This window comes from Coenobita brevimanus, chromosome 26 (genome assembly GCF_032717465.1).
Source record: "Coenobita brevimanus isolate Jiangsu-jjx chromosome 26, ASM3271746v2, whole genome shotgun sequence".
Classification (NCBI taxonomy): Eukaryota; Metazoa; Arthropoda; class Malacostraca; order Decapoda; family Coenobitidae; genus Coenobita; species Coenobita brevimanus.
The window spans coordinates 41055168-41073038 of record NC_136979.1 but is presented as its reverse complement, the minus strand read 5'-3'; the positions used below and the strand labels follow the sequence as shown (position 1 = coordinate 41073038).

The 17871-nt window shown below is 39.1% G+C and overlaps 1 protein-coding gene across 1 annotated transcript; it reads left to right on the top strand.

The window, feature by feature from the left end:
• The first annotated feature begins 676 nt into the window (after window positions 1-676).
• On the top strand, window positions 677-10294 carry LOC145394096 (uncharacterized). Its single transcript, XM_080268074.1, has 5 exons — window positions 677-728; window positions 4242-4374; window positions 5568-5649; window positions 7725-7793; window positions 9946-10294. Exons 2-5 carry the CDS (start codon window positions 4247-4249, stop codon window positions 10150-10152), a joined length of 486 nt encoding a protein of 161 aa, XP_080124200.1. The 5' UTR covers window positions 677-728; window positions 4242-4246; the 3' UTR covers window positions 10153-10294.
• Window positions 10295-17871: the final 7577 nt, after the last annotated feature.

Sequence of the window (17871 nt, the reverse complement as noted above, 5' to 3'; positions counted from 1 at the left end):
TGTGTGTGTGTGTGTGTGTGTGTGTGTGTGTGTGTGTGTGTGTGTATACTGAATTTCCACATCAATGCACTACAGACTATTTATCTAGTCATTTTTAAAAACTAACGCTTTTTTCTTCCATACAGAAGAAACAAGTGTGTGTTTAATTGCGTATATATGGGTTAGTATGTACAGTATGTATGTATATATGTTATATATATATATATATATATATATATATATATATATATATATATATATATATGTGTGTGTGTGTGTGTGTGTGTGTGTGTGTGTGTGTGTGTGTGTTTTAATCATCATTCTACCACTGCATGATATTTTTTTGGCTTGAGCTCAGTTAACTTCTTCAATATGTTGATTTTTTTCTTTTTTTCCGCAAAACCACTGTATACTCGTATCTGGCTGGGAAAGACCTCTCGCAGTGAAGGCGGCAACCCTCTCATCGTTGGGACAACTCTAGTATTTCATTACAACTAAGACCAGACGATTTTATTCATAGGAGCCAGAAATTATTAGAGGAGGGGAGACTCATCTATTCCTATTGAATGTGTTACCATATTATCATTAGGATCGATAAATAACAGGTGGAGTGAACACCTGCGTGTGTGTGTGTGTGTGTGTGTGTGTGTGTGTGTGTGTGTGTGTGTGTGTACAGGTGTATGTATCCATCTCACTATTCCTCCAGCTCCACTACACACACACACACTGCTTCTCCTCGTCGCTGTAGGGTAAGATTTGTCTTGTTTAACGCTCAGGCTACTATGACTCATTCTCAGCTGAATGAAGTTCCCTGTGTCAGCTGGAACAGATAGAGCTGTTCCTACCATGCAAGGACTAATGGTACCAATAAGAGCAGTGAACCATGAAGTTCTCCAATGAAGGAACACTAAACAACGAACCTGAGTATACTAAGAACATAAAGAAAGTGCCGTGGCCTTTAATACAATGACGTCTGTTTTGTATTTTGTATTTTTTGCTACCTCCGGACGATTTTATTCAGCTCTGGAGAAATGGAAAAATTCAAAATGGAAAAAATGAACCGATTTTTTTTTTTTTTTTTTTTTTTTTTTTTTGTGACGATACAGAATTATTGTTGTTTCGAAAATGCTGTATCTTTCACCACGCTGCCGTCTTTTTTTTTTTTTTTGGGGGGGGGTTCTTTGTACCAGCATTCAGAAAACTGAAAAATTATATATATATATATATATATATATATATATATATATATATATATATATATATATATATATATATATATTTAAATCGCGATGATACAGAACAATCGTTTCGAAAATGTTATATATCCTTCAGTGCAATGACTTCTGCGATGTATTTTGCTCTTGCTACCTCTAGACGATTTCATTCAGCCGAGGAGAATGGATGAAAAATACTTTAACTGTTTGAGGATACAAAACACCAAGTGTTGTATTTTGCCCAGTTACTATGGTGACGTGTGTGTGTATGTGTGTGTGTGTGTGTGTATTCTGTTTCATTCTTGCTTAACTCCAGACGATTTTCTTAAGGCTTTCTGAGCTAGAAGGGGTTTGGCATTCATTTATTCTATCCCTCTTCATAACTATGGATGGTTATAATAGCTGAATATAGACTTAGTTTACAGCTATTGACAAAAAAGTTTATTCCCTTACATTGTGGTTACCAACAGACGATTTTTTGTATTTTATTGAGATTATCGACAGACGATTGATTGAATTTTATTGAGATTACCAACAGACGATTTACTTTATTTTACTGAGATTACCGAGACGATTTATCATATTTTAGAGACTACCGACAGACGATTTTTTGTATTTTATTGAGATTACCGACAGACAATTTTTTTATATTTTACTGGGATTACCGACACACGATTGACTATTTTATTGAGACTACCGAAAGACATTTTTGTATTTTATTGAGATTACCGACAGACGATTTTTTGTATTTTACTGAGATTACTGACAGATGATTTACTGTGATTTATTGTGATAACCGACACACGATTTATTGCATTTTATTACGATTACCGACAGACAATTTACTGTATTTTATTGAGATTTGCGAAAGATGATTTATTGCATTTTATTAAGATTACCGTCAGACGAGTTATTGTATTTTACTGACATTACCAACAAACGATTCTTCTTTTTAATTCTGTTTGCCACCAACTGATTCTTCTACTTCATCGAGGTTGCATTAATCTGAGAGCGTGATTAGTCAGATGAGTGACGTCACATCCGGCATCTGACCTTGACCCGTGACCTTGACCTTTGAGTCGAATACTCCAAAATGACAGCAATTCTTCCCATCCCCATCTCTGCCGAATTTGATCCAGATTACGTCAAGTATTTGGGAATTGACGACGCGCCCCTCACTCTAACCCTTTAACCTCTAACAGATCGCCTCCAAAATTAAACCATCATTTCCTTCTCCTACACAACATATACTGTATGTGCGAATTTTGAAAAATATCCGGCCAGACATTCGTGAGATATTTAGTTAACATACATACACACAAAGATATATACACAGAACCAAGCTCCATCCCAACAGTTACCCCTTCAGCGTCCCTACTAAGTGGCAAATTCCATAACAAAAAGCATTCAAACCTCATTAAAGTACGAATCTTTTTTTTTCTTCTCTAAGTAGCGCATGATTTCTCTTTCACTGTAGCTACCGAAGATGAAATAAAAATCTTCTTTTTCTTCTTCTTTTCCTTCTATTGCTTCTCCTTCCTCTTTTTCTTCTTCTCCTTTATGGCTGAAATCAAAACAATCTATTCCTCCTCCTCTTTCTCCGCCTCCTCCCCTGCTCCTGCCCCTCCTGCTCCTCCTCCTCCTTTCTGTGTGCTATGCAGTTCTAACCCCCTTTCTTTTTATAGTTATCATGCTGGGTTTGCAATTGACAGTGTTTGTTCTGGAGTGGCCAGAAGGTCATCCTGGCCTTGACAACAGAACCTATCCTGCCCTTTCCTCTCTTCCTTCCCTATTTCCTTCCGTCCTCTTCTGTCTCGCTTTTCTTTATTCTTTCCTCTTCCTTATACCTACGGGTGACTCTTCACTCTCTCTTCTTTTTTTTCCTTCAATCTTTCCCCTTCCTTCTGCCTATGGATGACTACACCAAATGACGAGCCAAATGGTTTTCTGTACACCAGGAAACCATTAACTACGCTGGGTGGTAACCATATAACCAAATAATGGCGCTTGCTGGATTAGTGGGTAATTAAGGCGCTCCAATGGGATTGAGCCGATGCAGGTTTATATCCAAGGGGTGGTTGTGGTTTATTGCTCACGCAATGCCACTCAGGGATGAATGAGGTTGGTCACCCTCATCTTAAATGTCAAGACCAACTTGCTTAGCCCCGGGTTCCTGCGCTCCTCATAGGGCAACACAGGATTAGATAATGATGATGATGATGATGAGGAGGAGGAGGAGAAAGAGGAGAAGGATTATTATTATTACTATTATTATTGCTGTTGTTGTTGAAGCTGATGTTACTATTACTAACGATACTTCCACTACTATGACAGGACTACTGCTACTACTACTACTACTACTACCACTACTACTGCTACCACTACTACTACTACCACTAATAATAATAATAATAATAATTATTATTATTATTATTATTATTATTATTATTATCATCTCCGCCAAGGAAGTTATGCTTTCACCCCCGTCCGTTTGTTTGCTTGTTTGTTTGTTGGCTTGTGAGCAAGATTACACAAAAACTACAAGACGGATTTCCACGAAACTTGGTAGAAGAATGGGCCTTGGCCCAGAATAGACTCCATTAAATTTTGGTGCGGATCCGTATAAAGGCGAGGATCCAGGATTTTTTTCCTCTTTATTTTCTTGAACATTGCGAGATAAGGCGTTTTTTGACATTTTCGTAAATTTTTCAGTGAATATTGCATGGATCTTGATGAAAAAAAATCAGGCATATTTAGGATGCTGGTATCTATGAATGTGTACGGTCTGGCGCGGATTCGTATAAAATTCCGGATCTAGCGAATTTAACTATGCTTTTATAGGGGGTAGTCTCTTTCCATATTGGATTAGACTTGACTGAATTAAAAGGAACTGCATGTTGGGCCGTGGAGGAGGTATGCGCGCTAGTGAGTGCCATTCTAGTTATTATTATTATTATTGTTTTTATGATGATGATGATGATGATTATTATTATTACCCTATAATTTCGGTATCATTATTCCATGCTTTAACCCAGTTCTTCTCCTCAGGCATCATGTTGTGCCTACAGTTAGCAGTGGCTGTGCTAGGGGGCCTGTGCGTCATCCTGGCCTTCAACAACAGAGCCATGAGACACTCGCTGCAGGAGAACCGGGACCTTACCCTTAGGAGCATCACCAAGAAGTACGTCACCAGTTTCTTGACACTGAACACGGAGGTCGAGTCAGTCAGTCAGTCAGTCAGTCTGCTAGTTGGTTGTTCCTGTTACTCGGCTGTTTGTTTCTGTTAGATGTCTGTTGTCAGTTAGTACAAACACTGCAGATGAACCGCAATCTTACCCACTGGTGTGTTGCCCCCTAGTACAGAAATAAGTCCATCAGTTTTTGCCCACTGGTACACAAGATATACTGTACAGCCATCAATCAACCAGTTTTTGCACTATACTGTTAGTAGTAGTTTGCTTCTGTTAGTGTTTTTCCTCTTGACAAAAAAAAAAAAAAAAAAAAAATTAAAAAAAATGACACGCCTCTGACACTATCGTTAAATATATCTTGAAAAACCCTTAACGTTGTCCTAAAAAAATTTTTTTTGATGAGTCCCTAAAAGTGTCCCCCACTCAAAAAAAAAAAAAAAAAAAAAAAAAAAAAAAAGTTGACATCATCCTTAAGTAGCTCATTCATATGCTTCTGACGGGTCCATACAACTAATCTGAAACGTAAGAGAGAGAGAACACACACACACACACACACACACACACACACACACACACACACACCGCTAGCCGGCTCAGTGGTAACGCTCTCGCTTAGCCTCTGCTAAGATGAGGGTTCGCGCCTTGCTCGGGATGCGAAAAGTTTCACTGACGAAGCCAGTGGTCACTGTCCCCCTTAAGCAAGAGGATGGGTGGGTGCGTGTGTGAAGGTCAATGCTTTGCCTCAGCTCTCTTCCGGGAGGGTAAAAAGCTGATGATCACAACCATCACGTGATCCTGACCGACCCGGTGAATTAAACACACACACACACACACACACACACACCCTTGGCATCGTCCTTATAAAATCTTTTTAAACCCTTGAAAAAGTAAAAAAACAAACAAACAAAATAACGAAATAATTAAATGACTGAAGCGCGCCAGACACTTTACTACAGAAAATAACCTCTAAGATCCCCATGAATAGGAGAGAGAGAGAGAGAGAGAGAGAGAGAGAGAGAGAGAGAGAGAGAGAGAGATTTAAAACAAGGTTGTTGTGCATGTTACTCCTGAGAGAGAAAGAGAGAGAGAGAGAGAATAATAATAATAATAATAATAATAATAATAATAACAACAGTAATAGGAAACCTGATATCTCGCTAATACTCCTTCATTCCGCCTGCAGGGAGAGGGAGATCAGCGACTGCAAGACACTACTGGACAAGACCAACGCCAAGATATCCCAGGTGGAGAAACTTAAAGCTGAGGTGAGCACGAAAATTATAGCCACTGGGATTTTACTAACTCTCTCTCTCTCTCTCTCTCTCTGAAGAAATTTTTTTCTTTTTAATTCGCATATGGTAAGCCTCATTCTCACAACAAAGGCAATATCTGAGGCGACTTTTTTTTTTTCATTTCACTCATACACATCCACAATCATTCACTGTACATTAAGTATTTAAATGTTTATATTACTCATATACATAATATCAGAAATTTTCAGTCAGGCTAAATATCAGTTGCTGTTTTTGACCTTTTATAGCATAGCGTCCATCATGAAGGGTGGTACTGGGCATAGTCGAAAGTTAATTGGTAAGGAAGGGACTAAAACTTAAACCGATGCCTTTCGAAGCTATGAGTCGGTAGCGTTATATCTTCTCAAACATATCCCACGCACAACAATTTCGCACATGATAATGAGTTGATTACTATGGAATGTCAAGGTTTATCTTTCGATATAGTGCTGATGTGGTGAAAGGAGGCTAGAAAAGAGGTTGTCGTCGTCATCATCGTCATCATCATCATCATCATCATCATCATTACCCTCACCGTCTACTGGTATAAATATTCTTCCTAAATAGGGTAAAATTATTTTTTCCATAACTATCTATCTATCTATCTATTGCCAGACGCCTTAATCCCATACGGGGTGGCCACAAACAAATCGCCTCCACGTCGCCCTGTCCCCCGCCATTTCACTGTCCTGCTCCCAACTCACACCCCCCTCTCTCATATACCTCTCCACTCCATCCTTCCATCTCATCCTCGGCCTCTCCCTCCCTCTCTCCCCCTCCACCTCACTCACATACACTCTCCTCGTCAGTCTTTCACTCTCCATCCTCTCCACATGGCCAAACCACCTCAGTGAGTTTTCTCCTAACGCTTCCTATCACATCCACATCCACACCACAACGCTCCTTTACATCCTCATTTGTCAGTCTGTCTCTCCATGTGACTCCACAGGCTCCTCTCAAATAACTCATTTCCACTGCTCTCACTCTTGACTTGTGTCCTTCCAGCAACGTCCAAGCTTCACTTCCATGTAGTAACTTTTCATTTCCATGCTCACTTCCCTGTTTATTATCACTACTACTTAATATCAAGTAACACATCTAATAATCATAATCAAACTAATATACCTCATCAAATGTTCTTATTAATAATTTCCATCACACTTAAATTATCAGAACAGTAGTGTAAGAGAGAGAAGAGACTATGAAATGTCTTACAGACAGAAATTAAACAGCGTTACTAGGCACTGCTTTCATGTCTGAGAGAGAGAGAGAGAGAGAGAGAGAGAGAGAGCAAAATAGAATGCTACAACTGCGGTAACTAACACTGGTACCATGTACAGTATTTGACTAAATTTTCCATTTTTTTCTCACACTAATTAAGGCCAGACTATAATGGCCATAACAGGTTAACACGTCCACTAAAGTAACTGAAGCTGTAAAACGTCCACTAAAACTAATTGAAGCAAATAAAACGTCCTCCACTAAAACTAATTGAAGCAAATAAAACGTCCTCCACTAAAACTAAATGAAGCTACCTTACCCCCCAAAAAATCTCTGATTCTTTGTAAAAGTCGGTCAAGGTGTTCATTACGTGTACTTCTGAGCAATAAACATCACATCTTACTGTACCTCACGATACAGACTTCAGTGGCGACAGTGGGCTGTAAGATGTCTGTTAAAATTAGATAAACCTACACTTCTGATTTTTTTTTCTACTGTGCACAAGAGAATAAGAGTGCTTAATATTTGTACTTTTTTATTTTTTTAGTCACATTTAACCATATGACGGAGACTGAAATGGTGATGGGAGGCTATAAAAATGTTAACTGTTTCTAAATGAAGCTGTCTAACTGTATACTGTCTAATTTTGTTCGCTAGACACCAAGAACACTGCCAGTACTAGGGCTAAGGTGTTTAATTTTTGTATTTTTTTCTCATTTACGGCACACTTCATCATAAGACACAGACTGTACTGGTGCTGGGTGACTATAAAACGCCTACTAATATTTACCAGAACTGTCTGACTGAATATTATGTTTTGTGTACAGGAGAGCAAGAAAACGGCCGAGGCAAGAGCTGAGGTGTTGAAGCTAAACGGACAACTCGGCACATTGCAGGTGTGTAAAATTTCTTTTTTTCATACATAATGAAAACAATAGAAACAAATTAAAATATAGTTAGAAAGATGTCAGAGGGCGCATACTTCCGTCAACACCAATAAAATTTGATTTACTGCTGATCTTCCTCTTTCCTACCGATGAATACTTTTATCATTTCACACAGTCGGTTAATTCTAGTCTTAGTCTGCCCGGTCACACAATTCAGAGAACACGTACCTCCGCCAACGACTGTATTTATGACTTATTCCTGCATCCAGATGCGGATCCAAATCGCTGCCAATCCTTGACGCACTGCCCACCTATTCACCACATTTTATTGAAATCCGATAACAATTTTTTGAGATATCTACACAAACTGTCAAACAAACACGGCTGAATATATAACTCGTCCAACTTCGCTGGGGGATATAAAGAACTATAATATCTATCCTACTGCGGGATATCTATCTATCTATCTATATACCTAGGCTGCTTCCCCCAAAGAAAGGAAGGTAGCCGAGACAGGACGACACACTCCCAATTCACTCACCCACACACACAAACATTCATTCGCATCTTAGCCACAAGCGAAGTGACAGATCCTCACCGCACCACACCGCACGAGGGTCAACTGTGCAGTGTAATCAGCGACATCCGCAGCAGGGCCCGACGACAAAGCTGATTTACCCTTGCCACATCATAATGGACCCATCCCCTTACTTGCACCTGACCTGATCAGTTGATCAGACCAAATGCGGGTGAATATCCCCTCATGACTGCTTCATCAATTTACAGTATTCATTCACAATTTCTCTCCAATCATTCCTATCATGCGCAGCCACTCTTCCATGTTCAACAGACATCCCTCTTATATTCAACCACTCTCGACCAGCATTCACCAGACTCAAACCTCCACCTAACACTCTTGCATTCACCTCCCTTACAACACCATCCATATAAATATTAGACAACCAAGCGATAACACACATCCCTGCCGCAGCCCCACTCTCACGGGAAACCAATCACTCTACTATTTACATAAAAACTTTTCACTCCTGTTAACAACCTACCATCAAGTCTATACAATCTTAAAACGGTCCACAAAGCCTCCATATCAATTCTATCAAACGCTTTCTCTTAGTCCTTGAACGCCCAAAACACTTCCTTACCTTTCGCTAAATACTTTTCACACACCTGTCTCACAGCAAACACCTGAGCCATGCATCCCCTCCCTTTCCTAAAGCCACACTGCTCATCACCAGTCACTCCCTCTGTATCCTCTCTAACTCTGTTAATTACACCTTACCTACAACACTCAACAGACTTATACCCCTAAAGCTTGTACATTCATATTAATCACTCTTACCTTTATAAAACGGAACCACACATGCACTTGCCTCGTTAACTGGCACCTTACCTCTCACAAAACACACATTCAACAATCTTACTAACCACTCAACAATGGTCGCACCACCACCTTTCAGATATTCCACAGCACACCCGTCCATACCTGCAGCTATCCCTGTTATCATCGCCTTTACTGCCTCCTGCACTTCCTCCATCGTGATCAAAGAACCATCCAACTCTCCCAACACATTTATTCCTTGCACCCTTCCATCCGCTACAATCTCAGCCTCCCTTTCCTCCTCTACATTTAACAATCTTTATATATATATATATATATATATATATATATATATATATATATATATATATATATATATATATATATATATATATATATATATATATATATATATGTATAAATAGAGAGAGAGAGAGAGAGAGAGAGAGAGAGAGAGAGAGAGAGACAGACAGACAGACAGACAGACAGACAGATAAACTACGAGACTAGCATAGGTAAAGAGTGGATAATTTCCAGGCTGAGGTGAATAAAGCGCAAATTACAAGAAATAATATATAATAACGCTAACTATACCACATATCCGTTTTAAGGGAAAGGACGAAGAAATCATAAACCTGAAAGACCCAAACGAAGAAAATGTGGGCGCAAGAAAGGGAAATATAAAAGCTACAGAAACCAAAATTTACAAGTGGTCTACACACACACACACACACACACACACACACACACACACACACACACACACACACACACACACACACACACAAGCCAACTTAGTGCTAACCAATTATCTGTATTTTCCAGGAAAAGGACGGTGAAATCAAGAAACTCAAAGACGCGATATCAGAGGCCAAGACGAGGGAAGAGAAAATGAAGGCGGAGGTGAAGAAGGCGGAGGAGAGTCTGAAGGCGCAGGTGGAGGAGACCAAGAAGGCGAGGGAAGAGGCAAAGAAAGCTAAAGAGGAAGCTAAAGATGCAGCAAAACAATTGCCCAGCACAAAGAAAGCCTAACCACATCACCCTGATTACCTAGATTTTATTCTATACTCATTTCACCTAAAACTGAGCCGATATATTTGTCATCCTGAAGCTTATTTCACAAAATTCGGTCAGAAAAAGACAATGTCACGGCGCTACGTTCTTTCCATAACACTTCTTCACTGTCATCATATGGTAGTGCTGATCCATTAACCATAACTCAAAATTTCACGCTGGAGAGATGGTAATTTCGTCAGGTTAGAGCAAAATGAGTATTGTACTGTTACCACCAGAGGATTTTACTCAGCCATTGAGAGGTTTATCGAACTGGAGGAGTTAGATAAAGCCTACATTAATCCCCTGATCACCAGATGTTTTGCGTAATCTGAGAGAAACCATCTGAAATACAGTCTGAGTCAGTAGTGGTCAGTAGTCGGAGTCAGTACCTGTGTCGGATGAAGATACAGTTGGGGTCAGTTGTTGTATCAGAAGGTACAGTCAGGACCTGCACCTGTGTCAGATGATGATACAGTTGGGGTTAGTAGTTGTGTCAGATGAGGGTATAGTCTGGGTTAACAGCTGTGTCAGATGAAGGTAGTCCGGGTCAAAAGTTGTCATATGAAAGTACAGTCCGGGTCAAAAGTTGTGTCAGATAAATGCACAGTCCGGGTCAAAAGTTGTGTCAGATGAAGGTACATACCGGGTCAAAGTTGTCAGATGAGGGTACAGTCGGAATCAAAAGTTGTGTCAAATGAGGATGCAATCGGAATCAAAAGTTGTCACAAGATCAGTTGCAATGGAGGTTGGTAACTTCCATCTTTAGTGACTCTAAGACACAACAAATGATCCTTACCGTGCTTCCTCTGCTGTAAAATACTTCGACACAGCGTTTAACCCGACTGTATGATGAAAACAGACGTCACCAGAGTGAAGGGGTTAACGACGTCTATTATATATATATATATATATATATATATATATATATATATATATATATATATATATATATATAGAGAGAGAGAGAGAGAGAGAGAGAGAGAGAGAGAGAGAGAGATATAGATATAGATATGTATATAATACTGTATCTCTCTCTCTCTCTCTCTCTCTCTCTACTGTATATTGTTACCTCCAGATGATTCCATTCAATTTCAAGAATGGATGCAGGGTGTTAAAGAATGACTGTTTTTTTACCCTTTCGCTGCGTGAGATCTTTCTTAAGGTGAAAAAAATCGTCTCGATATAGTTAGAATTAAATAAAATGACGTCCCCTAAGATACGGGACCGCACTCTTTTCATTTTAACTTGACCTAAAACTGTCATCTCTCCATCTTGAATGCTGAACTGTAACAAGAGATTAACACAGGAATACGATGCTAGTCATGAAGAAGTTCCACAGAAAGGATGTAGAGCTGCAGCACTTTTTCTGCCACTGAGCTATATGATATATGTAACATGAAGACGGAAATATGTGCCAAGTTAAAGTGAAAGAACTATAATCTTACGTATCTGTTAACCACGATGTAATATCATCAGCCACTCGTGTGAGGCACCTATGGCGGCCTACGCTTGTTTGGTACGTCAATCTTTGTTTATTTTTCGGAATTTGGAAATTAACTAAATATGTATGAATACAGTAGGACGCAGCAAGGCTAGATGAAAATGGACTTGTCTCCGTTGACTCCATAAAATACCTGTAATAATAATTTCGAAAGTAATATATTTTGGAGACCACTGAAAACTAGAGAGATTATTTAAAATCTGGGGGCCTAGGGAGCGTTCCTGCAAATGTTTCATTAAAATCGGTCCACGTGTTTAGGAATAGCTGGATAAACCCTTATACAGACAGACAATGGTCCATTATTACACAGATTAGTGGAATGCAAGGCAATATACGAGTATTATATGGTATACTTACCCTGTTCCTGTAGCTCAGTTGTTGTGGATGCTGTGATCGCAGGCTCATCTGAAACGTGGTATTATTATTATTATTATTATTATTATTATTATTATATTATTATTATTATTATTATTATATTATTATTATTATTATTATTATTATTATTATTATTATTATCCCATATGGTGGGGAAATAGGAATCGCTCTTGTCCATCCGTCTGCCTGTCTATCCGCCTGTCCGCCTTTCCGTCCGGGCCTGTATCTCGGAAACTCGGAAACTACCTGGTGGATTGGCTTTATATCACACAGAAAGAGTATGTGTCGTAGTTAATGCCCGTATATGTAAAACTGCCATATTGTCAGTACATTACGAGCTATGACCATATAAGGAAGAATCTGTCTTGGGTTATATTTTGGAAACTTCTCGCTGGATTCTCTTCAAATCTTGCAGAAAGATAGAGTATGAGTCCTAGTTTATGTCCTTATATATGAAACTACCACATTACAAGTATTTTACGAGCTATTTCCATATAAGGAAACTAATCTGCAATTAGCTGTATCTTGGAAACTAGGATACTTGCTAGATCATCTTCACTTCTTATAAAAAGATAGTGTAGCCTACGAGTCCTAGTTTCTGTCCCCATATATGAAATTGCCATACTTATTAGTGCATATCTATATATTCTTTACTATATGGTGGGAATACGGTTTTGCTAAAGCCTTGTTATTATTATTATTATTATTATTATTATTATTATTATTATCATTATTATTATTATTATTATTATCAGTATTATTTATTACTATTATTATTATTATTATTGTTATTATTAATATAGTTATTATTACTATTATTATTGGCGTTATTATTATTATTGGCGTTATTATTATTATTGTTATTATTACTATCATTATTGTTACTGTTATTATTATCGTTAGAGTTATAATTACCATTATTATTATTATTATTACTCTTATTATTATAGTTATTACTATTATCACTATTATTATTATTATTAATATTATTATTATTATTATTATCGTTATGGTTATAATTATTATTATTATTATTATTATTATTATAATTATTATTATTATTATAGTTGTTGTTACTATTGTTTTTATTAGTTTTTATGGCGCCTAGTGGTTTTGTGGGCAATTAAGGTGCTCAAATCGGATTGAGCCGGTGCAGGTTTATAACCAAGGGGTAGTTGGGGTTTACTGTTCACGTAATGCCACTCAGGGATGACTGAGGCTGGTCACTCTCGTCTTAAATGTCAGGACCAACTTGCCTAACCCCGGGCTCCTACGCTTCTCATGGGGCAACACAGGATTAGATGATGTATGTATGTATGTATGATATATTATTACTATTATTATCATTATTATTATTATTTTTATTTTTATTATTATTATGATGATGATGATCATCATCATCAATAACATCATCATCATCACCATCATCATTCTCATTAATGCCACTACAGTATTATCAAGGCAAGGGACTTAATGCAATATGTATGAATGAAGTCAATCGTGATGTAGACAATTCACCCGCTACCTTTTGCATCCCCCTGTACAGCATACACACACTATACTGGCATCTAGTTATAAAATGCAGAAGCACAGGTGACTATTTTTGTTGCACGTGTATGATTTTCATGGTCTACGAAGATTTGTGTGTGTGTGTGTGTGTGTGTGTGTGTGTGTGTGTGTGTGTGTGTGTGTGTGTGTGTGTGTGTGTGTGAGAGAGAGAGAGTGTGAGAGAGAGAAACGATACACATGCACAGTGCACACTACCGCACGCGCAGACGTAATTAAAACGTCATCACCAAGAGTTAACCACTTCACTACACTGACCTGCACTTTTTTCTCTTCTTGCTGCCAACAGACTATTTTACTCAGCATTCGAGGGATTTTCATTTCGATAAGTCTCTGTAGGGCTGAATAAAATCGTCTGGAGATACCACGAAGAAAACAAATAACAGGTCCGAGTGAAGAACTATTTATTCATTTATTTCTATATATTTATTCATTTATTTATTGACTGATTTACTTGTATGTTTATTTACTTATGTTTGAATAGGCATCCATTATATTTTGTTTTCCTTTTTGGTGTGGTATAAATAAAAGTATATCCTCACTCAGTCCAAATTCATTCCCTCTTTTTATTAACACTATCAGCTCAGGAAAATCGTCTCGCGATAGACTGAACAGAATACCCGAGCTGACCCAACCATGAGACGGTAGCGGCCTGGCTGGTAGTTTATGGCTCGTCTTCTCATCGATGAAGGAAGATCCCTAACACCTCTTCTTTGGCGACTTATTTTTGTATCTGGGTTGTTAATTTCGTTTTGTACGTTATTTATGCAGAGTATGGCGACACTGGAAGCATTTATGGAACAGAATGGGACAGTAAGATATAATTTTTAAAAACAGAAAAAGATGTTAGGGAGCATTCCTCAACTGACGAGAATAAGGGCCTATATGCAAGGAGCTTGCAAACTGTTCCTTCCAGGAAAAACAAAAACAAGATAACAGAGAGCCAAATTCAAGATCCGTTCATTTCGAGAAGCCTGGACACACTGCGTTTGAAAGACTAGAGATCATAGGCAGTTGGAATTACTGACAGAGGGAGACAGTTCCAGAGTTAACCTGTTGCATACATGAAGGACTGGGAGTAACGGTTAACTCTTGCAACAGAGTTGGACACAAAAAGGATGAGAGTTTTTTGCTAGACAGGTGCTACGCACCCGCCGTAGTGGTGGAGGAATCCAAGCAGACAGTTCAGAGGAGCACAGTGACCACTGAAGTGGCGATAGAAAAGAGGTAAAGATGCAACAATGCAGTGAAGAAACAGAGGTTGAAGGGAGCCAGTAAGAGGAGGAGAGTTAATGAGACGCAAAACCTTTGACTCCACTTTGTTGAAAAGAGCTGTATTTGAGGAGCCGCTTCATAAGTGAGGGATGTACTCTACACAGGGGCGAATAAAACCCGTGTACGAAGTAAACAACTGCATAATGGTAAAGAAGGCACGGAGTCAGCTTAGCACATCTAATCTCTTGGAAGCAGATTTTACAAGAAAGGTGATATGGTCTTTCCAAGATAAATCCCGCGAGAATGAAACCCAAAATATGTTTAAGGATGATGCAGGATTGAGTTTAATAATGTTAAAAATTAGAGGATAGTCCTGCAAAAGATTCTGTCACGTTGAAAAGATGTAAGAACTGAGATTTTGAGGCATTAAAAACAAGATTACTTTTACCCCAATCAGAGATACGAGTCAAGTCAGACATTACGTGTGCCATGGCCTCATCCCTTGTTTGTTGAAGTACCTGCTGAGATGGATGCTGAGGGAAGCAAATGGAAAGGTGAAGGGTAGAGTCATCAGTATATGAGTGGATAAGGTTAGATGTACAGCTTAGAATGTCAATGATGAATAAGAGGAAGTGTTGGTGATAGGACAGAGCCCTGAGGGACACCACTACTGATAGCTCTAGGATTAGAGCAGTGGCTGTCTACAACAGCAGCTACATTGCGACCAGAAAAGAACCTAGAGATGAAAGCACAGATGGAAGGATGAAAACCGTAAGGGCGCAGTTTGGAAATTAAAGATTTATGCCAGACTCGATCGAAACCCTTTGAAATGTCAGGTGCATTGGCAAAGCTTTCGCCAAAGTCCCGAAAGGAGGATGACCAAGAGTCTGAACGGCAGGTGAGAAGATTGCCAGTGGAGCGTTCCTGAAGGAACTCAAACTGACAATCGGGAAGATGATTGTGATTGGAAAGATGCTTTATCTCTTTATTTATTTATTTATTTATTTTTTGTTATGAATAGACTCGAAAATGTTAAAGCACTTGGGCGATAGTTTGAAAGATGTGAATGGTCACCCCTTTTTGGGAGAGGCTGAATGAAAGCAAACTTCCAGTAAGAAGGAAAGATACGAGTTGATGGACAAAGGCGAAAGAATTTACCTGGATGTAAACACAGAAGCACAGTTCTTGAGGACAACAGGAGGGATCTCATCAGGTCCATATGCCTTGTTAGTACTGAGGCCAATGATGTCAGAAAATACATCAATTGGAAAAATTTTACTGTCAGCCATGAGGAAGTCAGAGGGGGGAAGTGATGGAGGAAGTGCACCAGAATTGTCTAAAGTGGAATTGGAGGAGAAAGTCTGAGCAAAGATTTCTGCTTTATCAGCAGAAGAAATAGCTACAGAGTTATTACAGTGGAAAAGAGAGAAGGATGATGAGGTATGGTTGTTAGACAGGTTTTTGACAAGGTGCCAGAAGGAGCACGAAGAATCTGAATTGGAGAGTTCAAAGCATTTAGTACGAATGAAATTATTTTTAGAAAGCGAAGAACAAACTTAGCACGATTCCGGGCAGAAACATAAAAGAGATGTGATTCAGGGGTGGGTTGGCTCCGGCACCTTTTGCAGGCCTTATCCTTGTTGTGGACAGCAATAGAACAAAGATTAAACCTTTTTTTTTTTTTTTTTTTGCATTAGTTACAGGATATGAGAAAGGAATGTATGCTTCCATGCCCAAGAAAATAACCTCCGTAATGCGCATGGCACACTCAGATGGCTCTCGGCCATGGAAGCAATAATTTGGGAAAATCAAATAAGTACTCCCCGAGGGACTTCCAGTCAACAGCCCCAAAATGCCACTGCCACCACTTCTTGGAATGGTCCACAGGCCTTACTGGAGTGATAGGACAGGTTAAGGTGACAAGGTTGTGATCGAAGGAGCCCAACGGAGAGAAAAGATAAATAACATCAGCAAACGGATTAGTTATAAGGAAAAGGTCTAGCACATTGGAACTCTCTCCAAGGCGATCAGGTATACGGGTAGGGTGCTGTACAAGCTGCTCTGGGTCAGAAAGGACAGAAAAACTTTAGGCTTGTTCACCAGGTGGATCAGCGAAAGAAGAGAAGAGCCAAAGGTGGTGGTGAACACTGAAACCTCCTAGAACGAAGATTTCAAAGTTGAAATTGATAGGATGTTTCATCTTCGAAGTAAGATAGTCGAAGAATTTTTTGAGGTAGAACTGGGGGATAAGTAAACAGTACAGATGTGTTTAGTCAGAAAATGACAGGAAAGCCGAAGCCAGAGAGTAGAGAATTCAGGAGATTCAAGTTCAAAAACATGAGAGCAAGATATGAAGCTGCGTACATAAACAAAACAAGCACCTGGCTTTGAAATTAGTATAGAGAAAGAAGGATGATGCAGAGAAGGGATTCAGTCGCCTCAGACACCTGAGTCTCAGTGAGGAAAAGAAGGCGAGGTTTAGAGGAGGAAAGGTGGTGTTCAACTGAAAGTTATGGGAAAGGCCGCGAACGTTGCAGAAATGAAGAAGTGAATCAGACGGTGGTTCCAGGCATCCCGATGGGTCATCACATGGGTCACCACCGGGAGAGGAGCGGATGGTGGGGGCTTTGATGCCCCTCCCCCCTTGGACTCCGAGGCTTTTTGTAGATGACTGGGAAAACTCTAGAACGGTACTCCATCTCATCTAAAGCCAGGTGATTTTATTCAGCTGAGGGTAAGTCAAAGGAGCCTGAGTGTTAATATAATTCCCAATCTACTGTTGAAAACCGCCTGGAGGCAGCGAAAATAAAACGGAAACTATGATCAATGTAAAGTTATTGAAGGTTCCCTTAACGACAAAAGGTCCTTCACAGGATTTATGTAAAAGTCTAAGGGAAGCAACTGTGCAGTTTAAAAATGAATAAAAACGGGTGGGGGGGGGGAGGTTATTGAAAGCGTCCTTCCGTGGGTGAAAGAAATCATTAGGTCATAATAATAATAATAATAATAATAATAATAATAATAATAATAATAATAAT

Coding starts and splice junctions, on each gene's coding strand:
- LOC145394096 (XM_080268074.1), top strand. CDS start 4,247: ATGTTGTGCCTACAGTTAGCAGTGGCTGTGCTAGGGGGCCTGTGCGTC. Junction 5,650..7,724: donor TGGAGAAACTTAAAGCTGAG/GTGAGCACGAAA, acceptor TTTTGTGTACAG/GAGAGCAAGAAAACGGCCGA. Junction 7,794..9,945: donor GACAACTCGGCACATTGCAG/GTGTGTAAAATT, acceptor TGTATTTTCCAG/GAAAAGGACGGTGAAATCAA.